We start from the raw sequence: 22,960 nt of genomic DNA on the forward strand, positions 1-22,960 counted from the left end.
CTGATGCTTTTTAGTAAGGTTTAATTTAAATGACAAATTTGTCACACCTGGGGATGGGAGAAGCTGGGCTATCGCTGATTTTAATGCTCATTTGTATAGTGCCATCATCTTAGCTCCTTCCAGTGATGGCTTTTCTGGGACAGCCTTGATGACAACGGATTTTGAGTCCAGTGAGGGGCAAAAGTCAACCCAGGGCGGGAGTGGGCGCTAAAAAGTTAAGAAAGTCGATGGTATAAAGGCAATTGGTACCTGTGGTGGCCTTGCTTCCTGGGGATCCAGAATTTGGAGCGCGGAACATCTGGGATTGGGATGCCGGTGGGATACCGGACGGGGTGCGGTGCAGGAGAGTGGAACATCGGATTATTGAAGCCGGTGTTTTTTTGCCGGATTGGCTCGCCTGTGTCTTCACTGCCACGAAGAGTGGAGATCGAGAGAACTCTGGATATGAAGACTCAGAACTAGTGCCAGGATAGTCAGTCAGCTCCCAGAATCTGTGCTGTCTGGGAGGATAGCTTTCTAATATTCATGCTCATGATTCCCTTATAAGGGGACCTGCAGCGGCGGTGGATCCACTGAATCCCATACAATATAATGGATTTCCCCACTCACCCAAAGGGGCAAATTCTTCAAGCTTATTGGTTTTACTGTATACCTTTAGCTGCCGCTCGACCAATCCAAAATGGCCAGGAATCCCACTACTTCTCCTCCCACAATGCAAGACACACCCAGGACAGCCAGAGTATCTGTTTGTTTGAAAAGGGACATGCTTTGCTCTGGATGGGGTGCAGCAGCACATTTACCCTTGACCTCCCAGTTAAGCAGTCTCTGAGCAAAAATGGCTTCTAATTTGCTTCTTTGATCACGGAATCTGGAGGAATTTACATTCTTGCCTCCTGAGCCTTAAATGTCTCCAAGGTTTTGGAGATCTGTATCTGCATCACTTTCCCCTCCAATTCGGCTGATTTTTTTTTTTTTTATAAAGGTATGGTAGTAGGGAGGGAGAGGAGTCATGAGTCACATTTTCCATTCTCTGAGTCAGGAGGGGTCCTTTGGATGCCATCTCACGTCAAAAGAGCTGGTGGGATGGAGCTGAGTTCTGTGCATTACTGGGGCTACGTTCTCAGAGTGACACCTGGCGTACTGGGAACCTCTTTGGTATCTGCAATGAGTGGGGAGGATCACCAGTAATTCTTAACGACAAAGTCTTGGGACAGTCCTTTGGCATTGCAGTGCCTGGACAGACCCAAAAGATTTTTAAAAAAATATTAAAGGGTGGGGCAACCCTATAATCACTCCAATTTCTCAGCAACTGTCTCACCAAACCTCACTGTGCCATGCACCAGCCAGAGAGGGTCCTTCAATAAGAAGGTTCTCTCCCTGCCCCTCGACCAGAGCTTGTTACTCCTGATTTCTATTCACGGAGGGCATGAGGGACCCAGTGCATTCATTGTCTCAAGACTAGGGCTGACGCTAACAACTGTGCACAGCTTCTTGGCTGGGGTGTCGCTGCAGGCTCCCCGCTTTCCTCTCATCAGGGCCCTTTAAGAACTCACAAAGGGTTTCCCTGGTTAGCAATACCCCTGCCTGGGACGAGTTTAATAACAGAACCAGTTTACAACAACTAAGGTCCGTTCCAAGAACACACAGAAAAAGTCCATACTTAGGTCTGGCATTTTCTCTCACCCCCAAGACTCTTCTTCCATCCCACTCTAATTTCTCAGCCAGTAATAGAATCATAGAGTTGGAAGGGACCTCAGGAGGTCATCTAATCCAACCCCCTGCTCAGAGCAGGACTAACCTCACCTAAATAATCCCAGTGAGGGTTTTGTCAAGCCGCAGTTTAAAAACCTCTAAAGATGGAGATTCCACCACCTCCCTAGGTAACCCACCCTCCTAGTGAAAAACTTCTTCCTAATGTCCAACCTAGACCTCCCCCCCTGCAACTTGAGACGGTTGCTCCTTGTTCTGTCATCTGCCACCACTGAGAACAGCCTAGCTCCATCCTCCCTGGAACCCCCTTTCAGGTAGTTAAAGGCTTCTATCAAATCCCCCTCATTCTTCTCTTCTGTAGACTGAACAAGCCTAGTTCCTTCAGCCTCTCCTCATAAGTCTTGTGCTCCAGCCCCCTCATCATTTTTGTTGCCCTCCGCTGGATTCTCTCTATCTTCTCCACATCCTTTGTGTAGTGGGGGGCCCAAAACTGGACACACTACTCCAAATGCAACCTCACCGGTGCTGAATAGAGGGGAATGATCACTTCCTGCGATCTGCTGGCAATGCTCCTCCTAATGCAGCCCAATATGCCATTAGCCTTCTTGGCAACCAGGGCACACTGCTGACTCATATCCAGCTTTTTATCCACTGTTACCCCCAGGGCCTTTTCTGCAGAACTGCTGCCTAGCTCGTCAGTCCCCAGTCTGTAGCTGTGCATGGGATTCTTCAGTCCCACCAGTTCTTTCTCGCTGGGGCTCTGATGTCCAGTCCCAAAGGCAGTCAGGGTTTCCTGACCCCCAGGAGCTTCCAGCTCACTGGGCTTTACCATCCAAGCTCTGTGGTGACATGGTCCCACCGGACCCCCAGTGTCCAAGTGCCTAGCTGCAGCTCCCTAGGCTTCCCCCTCTTACTGCAGCCACTTTCTGCTCTTTATAGGAATTGCCTGATTCCCCTCAGGTGGGGTCATCCCAAAATCTGGGCCAGCCTAGCCCCAGGCTTTGCAGATTATTACAAGCTGCTTTCTACATCTCAACAGCCTAAAACAGAAACCAGTCTCCAAGATGCCTGACTCCCCATCTGCGAATTAACATTACATAAGCAGAGCCATTTGAAATTAGGGAGGAGAAACTCCCCCCAAACCAGTGACTCCATCCAGACCTGGGAAATGGGCTCATCTGCACAGTCCTGAGCAGTTGAATGCCACAGACCCCACATGGAGTGGTCCTCCCCTGTCACTAATTTACTCTTTGCCAACGTCTGCAAGTTATAAGCAAGGGTGTATATCACACACAGCACCCTGTGCACAAATACCTCAAACCCGGGGTCCTGGCTGACACAAACCCAGGCTGGCATTTCTCTTAAAGGTGAATGGGCTTCTGCAGAGGAGTTTGCTGGCGGCTCTCCTGCAGCTTAGGAACAGACAGTTCTGCTCTGCCTGGGGCTATGGCCAACTGAGTAGGTGGGGTCTTGATTTTACTTTCCAGGCTTCATTTCCATCCCCATGGATAATCCTCCTGCAGCTGCTGCGGAAGTGCCAGCAATGATGGTTTCCTGCCTATGTCCCACCGAGCACGGCTGAGCCAGGCTCTGTGGCCTGCGATGTGCAGGAGGCCAGACTAGATGATCATGATGGTCCCTTTTGGCCTTAAAGTCTAGGAGCCTACCCAGGGGCTGTCCCTGTCAACTGTTGCTTTGTTCCCAATCTCCACCAAGTGACAGCAATGGAAATATGCCAAACGCTCAGTGTCAGGCGCACGCAGGGCCACTCCAGGCCCCACGATAGTCTGGAGACTGCTCTCTTTGTGAAACCTGAACGGTGACGCCTGCACAATCTGACAACTCCAAAGCAGATTTCTCCTTCCCTGGGCAGTGTGAATGGACACCATATCTCAACATGTGTCTCCTGAGGACACACAGATATACCTTATGGCCTCAGACTATCAATGTAAGGGTGGGGGGCTTACTTCATTCCCCTTCCCTGCAAGCCTCTGACAGGTGGTGCTTCAGATTCAGCCAGCGAGGGGCTAGAGCCACAGAAGCTCCCACATCTGAAAACGGATGGGCAGCCAGAATCCTATGGAATGGGCAAGAGCCTGCCAGGGTTAAAGAACATTAATTCTAGTGGCCTGAAGGGTGCTTCAGATTTGAGACAAAAGGTTCATTTTAGTTTTAGAGACACCAAAAGGCAAATTCTCTCCCAAGTCCAAATCTAAGCAATAATGCTTGATGAATATATGCAGATAAGACCACGTGGATCCTTTGCACATCTCCTGAACTGACACAGAAGTCTCCTCCGTAGAACGCATGGCCACAAGATGTTGTGGAGGCCAAGATTCAAAGACAGATTGGACATTTTAATGGATAACAAGACAATTGAATTAATAGTTAATAGTTAATGATTAAAAAAAGTGCTGGAAGGCCTAAGCCAATCTCTAAGTATTAGTGGCCAGGGTCAGACCTAACGTGGGAGGCAGGTTTTCCCACATCTGCCCACTGTTTCTTGCACCTTCCTCTTATGCACCTGGTGCTGGCCACGGTCAGAGTCAGGAGACTGGGCTAGACAGACCATGTGTTGGATCCAGTCTGGCAATTCCTGTGTTCCTCTGTCCCACTACAGCAGAGTTACCTTATACAGAGGGACCTTGACATGAGCTTCAAGTTCAAGTTCAAGCAGTAAAAGACAGAGTCGGGCAGCAGCTTTAACATGGCGTTTCACGGGCTGCTGGACCTTCTCGATGTCAAATGAAATAAAAAGATGGGCGGGCTTTCTAAGTAGTTTAGTCCACTCCAGATAAAAGACTACATACATTTCCACATCAAGTTGCTGAAGGAAGATCTCGCCAGGATGAGTGAACAGGTGTGGTTATAAAGGCTGGAGAGGTGATTGACTGACTGAGATGGAACCTCAGCATCTCTGCTGGAAGAAATCTGTGATGCCTCCGCTCACCTATCTTCACTCTGAAGAATGTGGTAGAAGGTGATCACTTACACAGGTCTGGAACTTGATACATCGAGCTGACACCACTGCCACTGGGACAGTGACCTTCTACTTAAAAAACATCTGAGCTCACAGCTATCAAGTTTTCTATCTCTCATGAAAAAAAAACCTGTTCATCTCTAGAACATCCTGTCTGGTGCCAGGGCAGTGAAAGACCAGGTGATGGGGTTTCATGCAGTATCACTCACTGAGATGGAAGAAGCACAAGGTGAGGTGTATCCAACCTCATGAGAACTAGACCCTGGCCCTCTAAGCTGGTCTGAGTCTGCGGGTAAGAACTAAGCCCACTGTTGACAAGGATTGATAATGCCTCCCTTTTGAAGAGCACGATGGCAATGTCCTTAAAGAAACAGTCAGTGGTTTCCTTGATCCTTTTATGTCTGGTTTTCTTCATGGGAACAATGGATGCAGATACTCATTCAGATTTTATCAGACCCTACAACTCTACACCAATAACTATGAAGTTTGCTACCACATCTATAGTGCTCTGGATTCCTCCCTCACGAGATCCCATAGCCTGTGTTTAGCAAGCCAAGAAACTTGAGGCTTTTTTGTTCAGTCAGAATCTCAGCTGTGCTGGTTCTACCTACACTGTAAACCACTGGGTTGGGGACCCAATCACAACACAGCCACTCTCTACCACAGGTAAACACAGACCCATCTTGTGCCGTAGGTGGGAACTTATGTGTATTTTTAACATGTCCCTGAATCTTCTCCAGCCATGAACAGCCTTAAGCAATGTCTGGGGAAATGTTTAAAACCCAGGTACAGACCAGGAGACAGCCATGCTCTCTGGCCTGAACTGTAGTGTACATGGGTCCCGCAACACAGGTTTTTATACAGCGTAGATGGACCTTTCGGGGCAGAGGCTGACAGAAAGAGGACAGGAACCTGTATTTTAAAAATGTGAATCCCCCAACTCGACCAGTATGAAATTATTCCCTCCACAGCACAGCCTTGTATCTTCCTGAGGTTCCTGGCATTGAGAATCCCTGGAGATCATCCCAACTCACTGCTACTGCTCCCTCCTGCTAGGGAACACGTCTCCAATATGCACAGTAATCGGTGACCACTCACGGATTGTATGGACCCACAGTCACACTGGAAGCTGTTGGAGACCCATCAGGACGGGAGCTCCCTCAGCCTCCTTGTGGTCTCATTTTCAAAGAGCATCAGAGAAGAAAAAGAGAGAAACCACAGAAGGGAAGCTGAACTCAAGTGAAGAGACACAGAAAATCTGAGCATTACAGCTGCAGCTCTTTCCTTACCTGCCCCCACTATGACTAGTCTTGCAGGATTCGGGGGATGACTCACTATTTGCAGACCCCAGCGCTACAGGCTGGGATACGGACAAACTCGGCTTTAACACTCCAGGTTGCCAGTGGATTGATAAGCATCACTCACTGCCCCAAAACTGAAGTGTTCAAGGTTACCTCCCAGGACTGTGGAAAAGGATGAGCCTGTGAAGCTGTGTAAGGCAAGGGAGAACCCCAGCAGCTGGCTTGCTTTATTACTAACCCAGCTCTTGGAATAACCATGGGGGTTAGTAGTTTGTCACAGCGAATTATATGAAAAGTCTGTCGGGGCATGGAAAAATAGGAGGGAGAAATCAAGAATGCAGAGTTCAAAAAAACCCAAAAACCTTAAAATTAAAGGTGACTTTACTTTAAAGTGTGTTTTAAAATTATTTAAAACCATTTACACAGCCATTCTCCAGGGACTGCTGGCTCCATCCAACAAGAGGGGGAGAAAAGGGGCAGCTACCTTTCCACCAGCACTGCTTTCCTGCCTTCCCCTTTGCAAAGGCAGCAGCAGAAACCACACTGCAAGGATGCCTCTTACACCAACTCTGGAAACTCTGTGCCTCTTCCTCCAAAAATCAGAGACCACTATGGAATCCATGGCTTCTCCCATGACACAACTTTAGCCCTAATTATGAGAACTCCTGATCCCTCATCCTCCCTGCAGCCCAGGTTTCAACTCAGCTGCTCTCCCGGCTCTCAGTGAAATGGGTTAAACGCCACCTTCTCTCTCTCCCCAAAGAATGTCCTAAATCATGAGGTTTTTTTAAAGCCCTGCAAGACCCAGAATCTAAGATTCCATTGACCAAAATGCAGCCTTCTTGCTTGCCTGGTGAATTTCTATCATATGCTGGAGTGAAAACCCAAAATGCTCTGCACAGACAGGAAGGGGAAGATTTCTGGTGGGTCATCCAGCATCTGCCATCAGAACCCGGGGGCCTCTTCATACAGATAGCTCCATGAAAAGTATAACCTTGTCTTTCTCTGCCCTCCCCGGGCAATCTGTGCTATAACCAGCAGCTGTTTTCTATTATTACCAGGAAGAGTGGAGAGATCACCTTTCTACTGGCATGAACTGGGAAGGTGAGAGTTTATTCTTGGTGAGCAGAGATTCCATGCTAAATCCACAGCACAATGCTCCTTATTTAAACAAGAACTGAGTTTCCTTTGTTACTGTGTAGAGCATCTGACTGGCCAGGCAATCTCAGAGCCTTGGTTATCTGAGGATCCATCTATGCTGTAAAACTGACCTATTGCTGTCAACCACTGTCAGCGATGGGCCTCCTCTGACGCCATCTGCACCCTGTAGTTAAAACCATTTCCTATGCCAACTGAGAGATGTCAGGAGAGACCAATTACTGAGGACATCTGTGAACAGTGGGTCAGTTTCCTAGTGCAAATGGGGCCTTAGAACATTAATTCTGTGACAGAGATGATCAGTGCTTCCATACCTGGCACCACTGTCCTGGAAATTATCTCAATACTCCAGAAAATGTGTAAAGGAAAATACTGTTAGAGATCCAGTGTACAATGTCCCCAGTTTATTTCTATATTGTGGACAAAAATTACATCCACGCCATTAAAAATAATAATTAAAAACCTAACTACAGCAACTGCAATTTTGGTGAGCTACTAAAAAACAGGGTGTGAGCTCCCCCTGCTGGCCGAGGTTGAGCAGTTAATCAAAAGCTAATTCCAGAGCTACGTACATCCATCCTCCACTGATAGTCACTGTGCTGGTGTATGGACAGAAATGAGAGCAAAACAGCACTGCCCTGGGCTTCTAGCCATTAAAATAAAATACGGTGCAGGGCAAAAACTGGGAAAGAAACACATGGATGAAAGTGGAAGTGTCCGAACCAGCCCCCAAACTCTGCCAGAACGAATGTAATTAGAATTTCCCTGGACTATCTCACTAGACGTTTACACATGAGATACACATAACTGCTGCGCATAAACTCTCCGTCATCTGATAGCTCTGCCCTTCAGAGTCCCGATTTTAGTGTCTGCAGTATGCTCACAAGCGGCGCCACAGCAGCTCCCTGGCACAAACATTTGATCGCCCTGTGATTGAGCAGCAAACTGCCCATGTAATTTTCATAATTTCAAAAACCATTTTGAACTCACTGTCTGTAGCGGTTTCTTGGAAGCATGTAAGAAAAACTGTTTCCCCACAGCGTGCATGCTCATTTGTTATTTAGTGCAGCTTAGAAGTGCTCGGCTGTGTATGCTGGTTTGTTACTGTATGGTTGCTTGGGAGGGCATGTAGTAATCTGGACAGAAGTGTGCTTGTGTATATAAAGACAGAGTATGGGAGCTTGTTATTTAAAGAAATGCACACCAAAAACTGCACTGATTTTGTAGACAGATATTAAAAAGGTCAGTCAAGTTATGGGTCTGACTAACTTTACCAGCATCCCTTTAAGAAATGGTTTTATCTCTGCTTTACAACTCTCTGGCTAGCACATCTTCAGCTGCCTAAGAACTATATGCACACAGGGTGCAATGGAAGAATCCATCAGAGCGGCTTCTTTCCACTATACCCCTAAAGTCAATTACCAACCGTTATAAATCAGACTCTGTAATGAAACAGATCTCCAGCAGGATACTCACTAATAGGTGCGTGCAGCGCCACATGTTCCTGGTAGGGAGTGTAATATTTGTACTGCTTGCCACAGAATTCACATGTATAATTGCCAGTTTCTGTGAAGATGAAACAAAGATTCAGTAAGAAGGGAACTCAGCATCACCTCACATAATTACTTCCTTATTTTTTGTGTGTGAAGTTGGTGCTTGATAAAAAGAAATAGCGTGACTCATAGTCCTTCTCTCTGACAGGGGGCATTTCAAGCATGCACTGAGAACCACTTTCACAAAGGGAGGTGGAACACTGTGATCTGCACCCACGAACTACAACCTTTTTCTCCTACAGATGGGAAATTAAACCTCAGATGCTACAGTGATGGACTCAGTACAACCTTCCAAATAGAGCTGAACAGAACAGAAGGTACTCACTCACAGGTTAAGTGAGGTGCCCCAAATCATACAACGAATTAGATGTAAGACAAGCCAGTCTCCTGATTCCTTGTCTCAGTGGCCCGTGTTGCCTTTCTATATGCAGCAGCAATGGTTACACACAACCAGTGATGGATAAACCACTGAATGTTCAAATAAGCAACCAGAAGTTCAAATTTTGATTCATATTTCCTGAATTTATTGGGATTGTAAAACTGGGCTGGAAATCTCAGGAGAAAAACCTTTCTTGCAAGACCTATGGTACTTGCTGTTTCTGTTGGTGCTGCAAATAGCAAAGAAATGTCTCAGTATTTTAGCACCATCCCTTCCAGCCAGAGCCAGATTAGTGCAGAACCGCAAACAAAGAAAACGAACAAACAAGTTAAACCAACATTTTCAAATGTAAAAGGTTCAGCATGAAGTCTGGTCAAAGTCTGGTCATTTCTTTGTTTTACCCACATTGGTTTGCCCATCCAACAAGCAGGCAGCGTGCAAACTGCACCCGTCCTCCAGTCAGCTCTGCCAATGTACCTCAACCTCCCAAATGCAATTGGGATAAACTATACCAAACGTCCTTTCAGCTGTGACATAATTCCAGATTTGAGCACCCGCTGCCAAGGTGAAAGGTGAGTGCATTCATTCATGCCAATCCCCTCACCATGGAACACCATACTGTACTTTTTTAAAATGCATGCAAGAAGGGGACATGCATTAAGAACAAGCTCAGTTTCCTGGACACCTAACAAACATGTAAAGAAGGGAACTCCTGTAGATGTTTAAAATACATTTCTGAGTTTACATGGCTGCTGGATTTCTTGCTTCGTAGAAATGACAGCCTTAAAGTTTCAACATCTTCACATAGTGTATTGATCTCCCACTGCCATCCAAGAGGAACCTTAGCAAGTGCCAAGTTTGAAACCTTCAACTATATTCCATGACCTCCCAAATGGTATTATAAATCATACTTGGACCAATCTTCTGAAATGGTTCTGGCTCCTCCTCTTTCACTTCATCTGCTGCTATGACTGTCTGGTCATAGGGGTCTGCAAAAGAACAAAACCAGCACAGAGCTGACAAGACGCCAAGGCTTTCCGCACAGTTACATGGCATTGAATGCACTTGCACGTGTAGTTATGTTTCTATTTGACACAAGATTCCAAAACACAATGTTTAAACTTCCCTCTTTCAATCTCTCTAATTTATCACCCCTCTTCCTCATGTCCACCCAAACAGAGATTAACCCTTTCTAGCCCAATAGCATGATTTGAAGGTAAATAAAAAATCAGAGAAAGATTGCACAAACAAATTTCCAAGCTTGATTTATACTTTCTGTCTTCCACTGCACCTCCCCTCAACTAAAGGTTTTACCCTGTTTGCACTGGGCATAGTAATGCAGTATACATTGCGAGTGGACCAGCAAACACTGACCAATGAGGTTATATTGCCATCTAACGGGCACAGCTAGTAGCCAATCAGAATCCAACCCATTTTATAAAGTAATTTCATTTATGCCACAAGCAATTTCAAAAGGACTAAAACACTGATCGCTTATTTCTCTGATTTTCACAAGTCTAGATCAAATACATATGCAACAAAAGCCTGGTATCTAATAGGGCTGGGCATCACACTGCTGGCTGTGCGTATCATTGTTACGCACTGAGAGACTGAGCCTACACCCATTGAAGTCAAAGACAAAATGCCACTGGCTTCTGTGTGTGCAGAACTGGGCTTATCGTACCTATGAACTACTGAACGCTTGTAAAGGTTTGTGAAATAAAGCACACAAAGGATCTCTGCTTACCTGCCCGGTTTTCTGGGGCCCCTTCCACACTAAAAACTAACACAGAATAGAAGAAAGGGGGGGGAGAAACAAAACAGAAATTAAATCCTCTTAAATGGCCTTTTTCTACTCCTGTATTTCATCCACGGAGTCAGTGCAGTTCAGCACCATAGAATAAGCCAGGTTCCCTTTTCCCGCTCCCTCTTCTCCCAAGCTGCATTCACACAGGGAAATACCTGAGCATGCCCAGCCCTAGTGTACATAGATCCACAAGGCCTTTGTTATAACATGCTGATGTAACCTCTTGATGCACACCTGTCTTGCACCCTTGTCTGCTGAAACAAACCAATTGCTCAGTGGCATCCAAGCCTACGCGGTGTCTTAGAGAAACACAAGTGGCAGCCATTTTAAAAGCTTCAGCTTCATTAGCTTTGAACTAGAGTGATGACAACACATTTCAAGCAGAAGCAGAAATGTTTCGCCTGTTTTTCAGTCCCTGCGTCTATGACCCCACCTGAGGGATGGAGATTCCAGCATCACTGCAGGGTGCTGGGGTACACCAACCACGCTTAGAACTAGCCTCAGGGTTTCAAAATTTCAATCAAAAACAGCAAATGTTTTTTGACAACATTTCCTGTGAAAATCATTGGGGCAGGCCTGGCTACGAGTGACCCGCTGCATACAGAGCAGCTTATGGCACGGACGTTGCCCGCTGCACCTTTCTGCCTGAGTAAGGCGCAGCACCGTCATGCCCACCCTACTCATGCAGTTGTAGGGCTGGATCTGCCAGGAGGGTTAGGAGGCGCGCTGGCTGCAGTCTGGGTTCCAGCTAGGGTAAAGAGGGCACTCACTTAGGATGGGGCAGACCCAGGTTCAAATCACTGCTCTGAGGCAGAGTCTCTGTATAAATAATCCCCGCTCTAGAGCAGGGACTTGAACTCAGGTCACTCACATTGCAGGTGAGTGCCCTAGTCACCAGCTTATTAGGTACAAGTAAATCTTCCCTCACTCCCTGTATGAATTTCACCAGGAAAACAAAATTGTTTCATTTCAGAAACGTCAAAATGAACCGTTCTGATATTTCCAAAAAATATTTTTTCACTCAAAACAAATTTGCCAAAATTGGCACAAATTCTCAAAAGTTTTTTTTTTGGATCTGAATCTGCCGTTTTCAGTGAAAAGAAGTTTCAGTGGAGAAGCTTCACCGAGATCACCTTTGAAGTCCACTGCCCGGACACAGGAACAATAGCTCAGAACTGCACTGGCTGACAAGTCTAGTTGCATTTGGATCTCTGTAATCATCTCAGAGAGAAGCACACCAAAACTGGGCTCTGAGGTCAGAAACCAGAGGCAACCCGACCTTGCCTAGCCAAAGGCTAGACTGGCAATTTACCCTGAGGCCCAGAGCTATAACAAATCTGGAGTGATCCTTCACTTTAATATGAAGGCATAGCTTGCTGAGACTGCAGGTCCCAGCACAAGGGTGCTATCTCGATTCAAACACAGAGGCTGAAGCACATAGCTGGGCCTCACCTCCGTATTAAGGGTGAGGGTGGTTGTGTGCCATTGTAAGACCCCATAATAGCATTTGGCCCATGAATCACACTTTGTCTAACCCAACATAAAACAAACACCATTTTCCAGCTGATTTGACAAGATACCAAAGCAGTACTCACCATCCACGGCGTGCAGGTCCCTGTGCTCTTGGAAACAACTGTAGTATTTATATTTTTTCCCACAAATGTCACACGTGTACCTAAAATTGTCTGTAGGAAGAAGGAACAATTGATTTAGAAACACTGGGGTGAAAAGCAAGAGCTCCAGTGGACATTTCTGAATCACAGGATCCATCCATTCACCCACATTTTCCCCAGATTCTCTCTCAAATCAACCACTGCTTTATCCCTGCCCAGGTGTGTGTCCTACATTCTAGCTTAAGACATATTTCATGAGTTTCAGTCAGAGGACAAGCCAGACAGTTCAGCTGTCCAACAAAGCCTGTCTAGGACCCACACAGCAATGGAGAGGGGCCAGAACAAACATGCTTCTCCTACGGCTGAAACTGGCCCAAGCATGCTGTGCGGGGGATTCTTTCAGAAGCTCAGAACTGAAACAGCAGGGTGGCTGTAGGTGAGGCTTGAGGTGCATTGGCAGGTCTGGGCAAGGACCCAAGACTGGAATACGGAAGAGTTGTTGGAGACCGTTGACAATACATTGACTAAGCTAGGCATGGGGTCAGCTTGCATGTGGAGTAATTTCCCTGTGAAGTGTAGTTCCACAGCTAGAGTGATTGTGACAACAGCACAGTCCTACTCCACAGATCTGTTCCGGGGGCATCTGTCAGATCTATTGGCTTTACCAGCAAAGACATTTTAATGCTGTTTACAGTTAGTCTTGTTAGTTCTGCAGAGCCAACAAAGCTGAGGGCTGGTATCATGACCCTGCTGATGCTTGCTTACTTGGGACCCATGAAGCCCAGTCCCAGTTTGAAGCTCCACCCCTTTGTTCCTATTGGAGGAGTCCCGAAGCAGCTGACTGGCCCGCTGGCCCTACTTAAGCCTGCAGCAGGAACAGGAAGCTGTCTGAATTCCACCCTGCTCTGGACCGTGTGCTTCCAGCTCCCACTCCCACTCGCTGACCCGCTGTGACTCCTGGCATCTGATTTGTGGTTTTTATCTCCAGTTTGTCTCCAGCCTCTGACCCTAGTATCCTGACCCAGCCTGACTCTAGTTCTTGACTCATGGTTCGGATCTCCACTTCGCCTAACCTCCTGGTATCCTGACCCAGCGGACTCCTGTCTTGTGACTGTGGACTCTGGCTCTAAGTACTAGGACTGGCCACCCACAACTTGGCAGTGACAGCTGGTCTACACTGGGAAATCACACTGGCATAGCTATGTCTTTCAGCAGTGTGAAAAATCCACATTCCTGGGAGACGTAGCTATGCTAGCCTACCTCCTGGTGTAGGCAGTGGTAGGTCAACGGAACAATTCTGCTGTGAACCTAGCTACTGCCTCTCAGGGAGCTGGATTATCCTAAAATGGTGGGAGAACCCCTCCCGTCAGTGCAGGCAGAGTCTACACTGAAGTGTTACAGCAGTGCAACTGCAACTCCTTCCTAGCACTGAGGAATTGATCTGAGAAAGGACTGAGCAGAATCCGCTCTATGTGGAGAATACATTGGCATGTATAGGTTTAAATGACAAGGCTCCTACAGGTCAGATAGTACCCAGTTCCAGAAGAGGAGGAGAAACTAGTATCATGCAAAGGGGATAAAAGGGAGGGAGTGAATGAAAGGCAGGTTATAAGATCAAGCCTCAGTCCAGGAAGGAAACTGAAATGAACAGAGAATGACTTAGCCTGAAGGCAATGCACTGGGGAAGTTCCAGAAGACTGGACAAAAGTTAATGTCGTGCCAATTTTAAAAAAAGGGTAAACAGGATGACCCGGGTAATTACAGGCATGTCAGTCTGACATCCATCACAGGCAAGACAAAGGAGTGGCTGATATGGGACTCGATTAATAAAGAATTAAAGGAGGGTAAAGTAATTAATGCTAATCAACATGGGTTTATGGAAAATAGATCCTGTCAAAAGAACTTGATCTCTTTTTTTCTGATGAGATTACAAGTTTGGTTGATAAAGGTAATAGTGTTGATGTAAAATACTTAAGACTTCTGTAATGTGTTTGATTTGGTATTGCACGACATTTTGATTAAAAAAACTAGAACAATATAAAATTAACATGGCATAGATTAAATGGATTAAAACTGGCTAGCTGATGGGTCTCAAAATGTAACTGTAAATGGGGAATCATCATCAAGCGATGTGTTTCCAGGAGGGTCCCACAGACAGATCTGCTCTAGGAATCATTTGGGGACATTCTATGGCCTGGCTATATAGAAAGTCAGACTAGATGATCACAATGGTTCCTTGTGGCTTTGGAATCTGTGAATCTACTAGCTTAAGACACAGGAAAAGCCCTCAGGAGAAATGTGCAGTCAGATAGAGAGATTCAGCTCACTCAAGCGCTAGAGCAGAAAGACTTCAATCACACAGAGTTTGATGGGGACATAGCAGGGCAGGGCAGAAACACTGTGCACAAACTATCTACAAACCACTGTGTAATCCTCAACTAACATCAGCAAAATAAATAAAGCCCTGCAAATCTGCAGATACCCGCTTTATGCCCACGGACCGTGTTTGCGGATTGGATGCGGACACACATTTTTTATCCATGCAGGGCTCTAAAAATAAAGAAGACAGCTTGTGTTTCACTGTTAGAGAACCAGTCCTTGAAGGCCAGGCAGCGGTAATCTCAGACACTTTCCAGAATCTGCTGAGCGTACTGCACACATCCTGGGCTACTGTACGTTACAGGAGGACAGCATGCATTGTGTGCTGCATCCCAGGAGAACAAAGTTTCTCCCATTAGCAAGGGCACTGTTTCAGCTAAGAAAGCATGAGCTTCACAGAAGACAGCAGTGATATGTGACATTATGAAGAGGAATAAAAGTTCACCCCAAGGGGGATATAACTGATGAATCCCGCTCTCTGTCTAGAGTCTAGGGAAATAACTCCTAGCAAGATGTGCAGCGTCTTGAAGGTGAAGAGGGTCCAGTACATTCAAAGAACAGAAGGTCACATAGACGGCCGGCACTTTGGTGGTTAGGCTGACCCGTGGTCACATTTCCAAGGCTCCATCAGAGAGCCACTTTATCAGGAATAACCCTTTCCTTCTCCACGCTTTGAGAGCCCCTTCTGCAACAGACAACAGATAACACAACTTAACTGAGAAACCTCTACACGCTCAGTGGGAAGAGTGGAGATTTGTGCTGCTGCCACAGCAAGCCCAAGTGTTTGAACTGGCTGGGAAAGGGCACTCCAAGGGGGATGAAATGGCTACTGCCTTTGCTGGGGGTGAAGGCTTTCGGTCCTGATGCAGCTCCACCTTGTCTATGCTGACAATTTTAGGGACCCCTTCCATCATTGCTCTAGCACTGATGCAGCTTCACCAGCCCTAGCAGCAATGGGGCAGATAGTGTAGACAGCATTTTATCAAAATGTCACTTACACTTGCTCTGAGCAGGATCACACCATACAGTAGTAAAAATACTGGACAATGATCTATACACTACCACCTTGCCAGCATCAGTCGAGCTGCACCCATGCTAGAGCAATGATATGTATCATGCAAAGGTTATCTGTTATACTGCAACCTGACCCTTTGAATGGTACCATGCAGAGGGGAAAAAACCACCTAAGCCCACGGAAGGCTGACAATTATACCAGAGAAATTATTTTCATGAAGAGCTTTGTTTATTAATTAAGAATGTCTGGGAATACAGAGTGCATTACTCAATGCACGTTACACTAACAGCCATTTTCACAGCTTAACCAAACACTTGGGGAAAGAGATTAGTTGTTCTAAACATGCAGAGACTCGGTCCCATACTTCATTGGTATTCGCAACAACCATGCAAAGAGCAGAGTCCTTGCTCTAGACCAAACCATGGAGCTCCTGTCACCACAATGAGACTGACTCACACACAAGTAAAGAAATCCAGTGCTAAAGTCAAGCCCTAGCAAACACCACTCGTCCTTAATTCTGATAATTTAACCCAACTAGGGGTATGTCTACACTGCCCAGGCTGTGCCGGCGCTGCAGGATCGATTCCGCAGGATTGATTGAGCAGGCTGTGGAGACCTCCTCAATCGATCCTGGAAGTGCTCTCCAGTCGACACGGTAAATCCACCCCCATGAAAAGCATAGGGCTGCATGGACCGGAGGGCATTTCCTGTCGGCGCAGCACAGCGGAGATGCCGCAGTAAGTGAAAGTTAGTAAGTCGACAGGAGATGAACAAGCTACACTACACAGCTTGCATAGCTCCTGTCAACGGCCGCCGGCAATGTAGACCAGGCTTAGGGCAGAGATCCAAGATCAGTGAAGGGGCTGCATTTCTGGGAAGCAGTGACTTATGGTGTGTACCTCCAAGATGGTTTTACATACCAAACCATCATATAAGTGTATTTAAATAATTCAGGCACATGTATTTCCATGACATTGACACAGCGCCATATTCTAACATTTATTAGTGGAGACGATAAATGCAGAAATAGCAACTGGGGTGATACAGAACAATCATTTGCTGAGTGAAAGAGACTTGAAATAAGGACTGTTTGCTGTTGCAGTGTCCCAAAGGTGCAGATGCAGATATTTAGCTACTCAGAGAGGCAATTCTAGGAAAGCAGACAGGATTTCTGCCACCGTCCTTCCTGGCCTCCTCCTTGTTCATGTAAGCAAACCCATAGCTCTGGGAGAGCAACACACAGCAGCTGGGGCGCTATGTGCAGATTAGGGTGACCAGATAGTAAGTAAAAAGGTGTTGGCGGGTAATGGGTGCCTATATAAGAAAAAGCTCCAAATATCGGGACTGTCTCTATAAAATTAGGACATCTGGTCACCCTGTGCAGACTGACCCTATCCCAAATAATACAGCTTCAGGGTTTTCTGTGTGAATATTTTAAGAATGGGAAGATTACAGACATGGAGAAAGGCAGGAATCAAAACCAGGCTTCAGGTGTAGGATGGGTTCACTCATGAGCAGCCCTGTTAAGTTCATCACACTGTCCTGAGTCAACCTGCAACCGTTCAGGATCCTCACAGAAATCCTCAGCAGTGGGTAGAATCATGGATATCCTGGCAACTGCAGTCCTAAGTGAGTGAGGTACAGACAGAACAAGGTTCTCAAAGGCCATCAACACACCTACTTTTTTTTTTAAAAGGTTACAGATTTAAGATTCAGAGGGGTAGCCGTGTTAGTCTGTATACAGCAAAAACAACAAGAGTTCTGTAGATTTAAGATTATTATTTTACTTATACTGAAACAGTCCTAGGGCCCCATTGTGCAAAGTGCTGGACAAACACATAGTAAGACATGATCCTGGCCCCAGGGGCTTGCAACATGTGGAATATCCTCAAATAAAAAGGCCAATGACTGGAAGATTTGTTCCTCACAAGACTATGAAATGTCACTGTCGTCACTACAGTTGGGACTGACGGATCATAAGATGTCCTATGGGAATGTCAGGAAACCTCCTGGTGCACAGCTGAGATCACTTCTGGTGCTTTTTTGGCAGATGGTTCACTGAAGTGACCAAAAGTCGCACTGGTGATAATCACAGAGGGCTAGAACTGACTAGTAATTATCCCAAAGTAGCTGAGGAAAGGATCTTCTTGCCAGCGCTGTCAATCTTTCTGGGGATCAAAACATGTAACAGGTGATGATGGAGAAAAGGATCCACCATATTCTTGTGGTACCAGATAGAATCCATCATCTGTATGTACCAGAGGAGAGGTCAATGCTGGAGTGACCCACTGATCCTATACCTCCCAGATTTCAACCCACCACTGTATCCTGGGCATAGACTGTCTGGGTAGCCTCCAATGAAGATGATCCAAACCCCACCCATCACTTCCTTGCAACAGCAAGGAGGCTGGACAGATGTGCAGAGCAGAGAACATCCCCATATTCCACTGCAGCAGCAAGAAGACTCTAGAGGAAAGAGATAGAGTGACTCTTCTCCCTTCCAGCAGCTAGAGGGGGATTTGGAAGGTGGAGTTTCAAATGTATAAGATACTCATTAGTAAGTGGCTAGCATGAAACTCCCCAAGCAGGGTCCAAGGACAGAACTCCTGAATAAATCCTAGCCCCTTCACCTTCCCAGTAGCAGCTCGGCAGGTGAGGTGGGGCTATGCTTCTCAGAACGCTGTAACTATCTCGCTCAGCTGGCTCCAAAGTCACATGCACACTGACTCCAGTGGAATCACTGGAAGATAAAAGGTCAGAAGAGGCCCAGGGAAGTAGCAGTGCAGGACTGGAGTAAGCAGTATGCGGCTGCTGGGATTAGAGTCCTTGGGTTAGAACCTGGAGTAGTGGGGGGAGGGAAGGAGGGCTGGGCTCCCCTACCAACAACAGGTAAAGTGGCATAAACCCCAACAAGGGGACAGGGTTTATTTGGGAGCCTGAACAAGGGGATGAATTCAAACGGTCCAGAGCTGAGGCTGAAGACCCTACCGAGGGCAAACAGCCTATTTACTGGACTCATTAATATCCCAGAAGGTATTAGACTCCGACCGGGCCGGAGGGCTACGCCACTGAAGTTGGTCGGCAGCCTACAGGGGTACCAGGGGTGAGAAAAGGACTATGATACCAAACCCAGCCGCTCAGAGGAACTCAAGGGCAAAATGAAAAGAAAGAAGCTGAAGAGGAAAGCATCAAGGACACCATATGTGAGTCAAGCCAGCTGCACCTTCAGGGGTTAAAAACGAACAGGATGACGACTTTATGCCCTTGGAATCCTCCCGGGGGAAGCGGCAAGTGTCACTGCTTGCAAGGAAAATTGCACAGCTCAGTGCCAACAGCGCTATATTGCACGAGTGGGAATATGCAGAGGCCACTTAAGAATTTTCATTTATGAAGGATAATGATAAAAATGGCCTAAACAATTCTTTTAAAAATTATGCATGGCAGCAGAATTTTTGTGTGGCTAAATAATGCCTGAGTTGAGATCATTCAGGACAAAGGAAAAATTCTGACACAGGGTACTAAATTTCTTAAAGGACCCATTTAAAAATGAATTTAAAACCTATAAACGAAGTAAGCTAACAATAATGTATTTACTTGTAAATCCTCAGAATATTCCTCTGTGCTCGAGTAAATGCTATTATTTGGGGAGGATACAGCGTATTTTTCATATATAACAAGCATACCAAAACCCTTCTGTAAGTGCAAAACAGAATTTAGCCTGAACTATGGAGCCATGATTGGCTCTTACATAATAAAGAGAAATTTTTATCCCTTTTGGAATCAAAAGAACCTGGGTAAGGTAGGATATTTTTGACTGATTTCCCCACTTACTAGAAAAAAATATATAATCATGGTGGTGGGGTTTTTTCCCAAGGAAAAGAAAATATTGACTTTTTTCCTATTCAGTTGTCTTGATTAGAGCTGTTTGCCATTGCCACTATGGTTTCTGGTTCTCCTTCTTGGTGGGGCTTCTTTGGGTAATACTGGCCAAGGTGGAAAGAGAAACCCAAGAACTAAATGAGATTAGAACTGTAATGACCAAAGCTGAGGGGTTTCCCCTCTGAAGTCTAATCTTCCTCCTTGGGCAGTTCTAGCCAGGGCCCAAGCATAATTTTTTCGGGCCCAGTACAAACTTGTATCACGGGCCCCCTCCCACACACATACCACAATCGCTCATCCAAGACATACAATCTCATGAACCATGAAAGAAGTTTGAATTCTGAAATTACTGTTACATATTCTACATTTCTGAAAAATGCCCCTCCTTTGCTATTTTTATTTAACATAACACCCAGCCTGAGAGTCCTACAAGTTTGCTGACTATTTTGTAACTTTATGTTTATTATAAAGGTATTATATCCTGTCAATGTCTTGATATTTTTATTCTAATGGACCAATGTGACTGCAAACTTTTTATAATTAGGCCAATTAACTTTAAAGCTTTATTTTTTGGGCCTTTTTCAGTGCAAAATCATGAATTAGCCTCCCAAAGTCAATTTCTCTTGCAAGTTCATACTTAACAGACAAGATAGCTAGGTGGCTTTACCGTTCTTGCCCCATTGTAGAACGCCTGCAGTTTTTGATGAGTGCTAGCTTGCTGAAACTTCTTTCAGCTTCTGCCACAGTCACTGGCAGTGTGCAAAAATCCATAGGGCTATGCACACTTCACTGAAAATTAGTTGCAGTTGTTTTTTGTAAATCTCATTTAATAAGATAAATGGGGGTAGTTCATATTCTTTTCCAAAAGTAGACGAAGATTTTTTTCAGTTGCAACATTTCACAAGGAAAATTCTCAGAAAGATCTGTAGGATACTTGTGAAGTAGACATTAAAAAGCTTCTTCCCAGTTCCCCAGGCTCCAGTGTCTCATATTTTAGGACTGAACGGAATGTCAAAGAAATGTTATTGGTTGCTTTGAATCTGTGCTCTAATTCGCAGATGACATGGTTCAAAGTTGCATCGAAAACATTCCTTCTGAATAAAGACTCTGGTTCATTTTCAGAGATGGTAGAACATGATTCCTCAGGCTCAGATGTCTCATCATGAAATCTTTTCCATTTTGTTCATCTGCTTCCCTAGTTCGTATATTGCCTGAATGCAGAAAGGCTTTGTCTGATTTGAAAAACTGGAGGATAGATTGGTGTCCTTTAGCTTCTTTTAGTTCCCTTTCTTTTACCTCTTTACGTTTCTGGCTGCCTGATTTGTATTTATAGCCACCACCAGACATGGCAGTATGGGTGTGTGTGTGTGACTGTGAGTGAATTAGACACTTACTCACATATATTTTGGGCTGCAAATCCTACCAGAGGAAGCAGCAGCACCGGCTCCCACTGTCTTATGGTGCTTTGCTTTGCCCCGCCCACCAGCTGTCCCTCCCTCTGCCTGTGCACAAGGAACTCTGGGACTGGTAGTTCTTGGTCGTGAGATGATAGACCATGTCACAGAGAGGAGCACAAATCCCTCTGTCTCTCAGTCTCAGACGACAAGTCCTAGTTTAACTGCACAAGCACACATTCTCTGGTCTAGAGATGGGCCTGGGCTGGGCCAGCAGGCCCAGCAACTCACTGTTCACAATGTTGCTTGAGACTGCACTAACACTGCTTCCGATTGGCACCAGCAAATCTCACAAGATCTGGACAATAGATACATAGATACAGGGAAATAAGTTTCTATAAATATCCTCAGGCATGAGCTACAATTTACCCTCAAGCTCTTCCTCATGGTAATGGGGGTTGCAGCCTGGGCTGGGCCCCCCAGGGCCTCCAGGCCCCAGTAAAGTGTACCCTTCTTCTCCCCCCCCCCCCAAATGTGGGGGCCCTGGTTTTGGCCTTCCTCCAGGGCTTAGTTGACTTAGTTCTGACAGAGGTAGAGTTACAGAAGGTTATACAAAAACACTGATCAAAACTTGTTTCCCTCAATTAAAATGTACAGAAATCTGTAGAAGAAATTGAATAGTGTCCTACAAAAAAGATCAAATTAAAACTGACCTGTAGGGATGTAGGACGCTCCTTAATGCTATTACATAAAATAATACAAGGCCTCCAACACTGAGGAGAGATCTGAAGAAGATAGTCCTCTTGTTGTTCTGTATTGGTTATTATAAGAGATTTGAAATGTGAAAACGTCTAGAATTCTTCAAGAGAAGAGGAATCAGTAGATAATATGAGCTGCTGGATTCTTGTAATTGTTTTTCAGTTTGTAAGTAACAATGATGGAATTTTGCAATAGATTAAAAAAGGTCTCCGAATTTTAGGGTCACCAAATTTTACTGTTTCCAGAAATGGTCAAAGTGCAGTTGAGTTAGCAAAGATTCAGGTGTAAGGAAGAACTTGCAAAAAACTGGGGCTAGTATACATCTTTCCCCCTGCTAAATTTCAAGCAACATTGGAAGATGATGGCAGTATCTTTTACTAAACATGAGCGGAGAGAATTTTTTTAGCTTCAAAACAAGTTTTACTGGCATTTCTGGAACAAACTAGTGAACCAGATTAAGAGTTAGAATTTATTAAAACTGGAATAAATAGATTTTACAGTCTAGGGACTTTATATAAAATTTGTTGCCAAGAGTCAATGTCTGATTGTCTGTGCTTAGTAACTCAGGGCTAATCAATACAGTCTGTGTGACAGGGATTTCAGGATTTTTTTTTTTTTAAGTGCAGATTACCAATTCTGTGGCAGACGATACTACATCATATGTGATTATCAGCATTTATAAGCATTTTCTTTAAACCCGTAATGCTAGCACTTTTCTTCTCAACCCCAGGGTCTCTGGAATTTCACGTATAGGGTTGGTGAAACACATCAGGGCCTTGTGACCTTTAGGATGCAGCATCTGCATGAACTATAAAATCTTTAATATGTTTGCAACTTGCAATAGTGTGGACAGATGCTTACAAAAAATTCTTAAATTCATTTTGATCCACTTAGAGAAGCGATTAGGAGAATCCTAGCTCTCACAGAGAAATCAGAAGAATAAAATCCAATCCCCCATGTGAAAAATAGGTACCAGAAATTATAGCTATGTATAGTGTCAACCCAGCGAATGATTGTGGCTGGCAGGAGATGC

At 45.4% G+C, this 22,960-nt stretch overlaps 1 protein-coding gene across 12 annotated transcripts in view; it reads right to left on the reverse strand.

Annotated features, from left to right (window-relative positions):
* ZNF618 (zinc finger protein 618) overlaps positions 1-22,960 on the reverse strand; it is a 134,643-nt gene that overhangs the window by 29,905 nt on the left and 81,778 nt on the right. For 6 of the 12 annotated variants that reach the window (XM_067561501.1, XM_067561499.1, XM_067561495.1 and 3 more), the window contains 5 exons: positions 12,484-12,573; positions 10,829-10,864; positions 9,993-10,070; positions 8,626-8,715; positions 250-438 (listed from right to left, as the gene is read on the reverse strand). In XM_067561501.1, the coding sequence (XP_067417602.1) occupies positions 250-438; positions 8,626-8,715; positions 9,993-10,070; positions 10,829-10,864; positions 12,484-12,573 (483 nt within the window). The remainder of the gene's footprint in view (positions 1-249; positions 439-8,625; positions 8,716-9,992; positions 10,071-10,828; positions 10,865-12,483; positions 12,574-22,960) is intronic. The other 6 variants (XM_067561506.1, XM_067561505.1, XM_067561503.1 and 3 more) reach the window with 4 other exon arrangements.

The sequence above is a fragment of the Emydura macquarii genome, unplaced genomic scaffold (genome assembly GCF_026122565.2).
Source record: "Emydura macquarii macquarii isolate MOO-44397 ecotype Brisbane River unplaced genomic scaffold, CSIRO-AGI_Emac_v2 contig_2417, whole genome shotgun sequence".
Classification (NCBI taxonomy): Eukaryota; Metazoa; Chordata; order Testudines; family Chelidae; genus Emydura; species Emydura macquarii.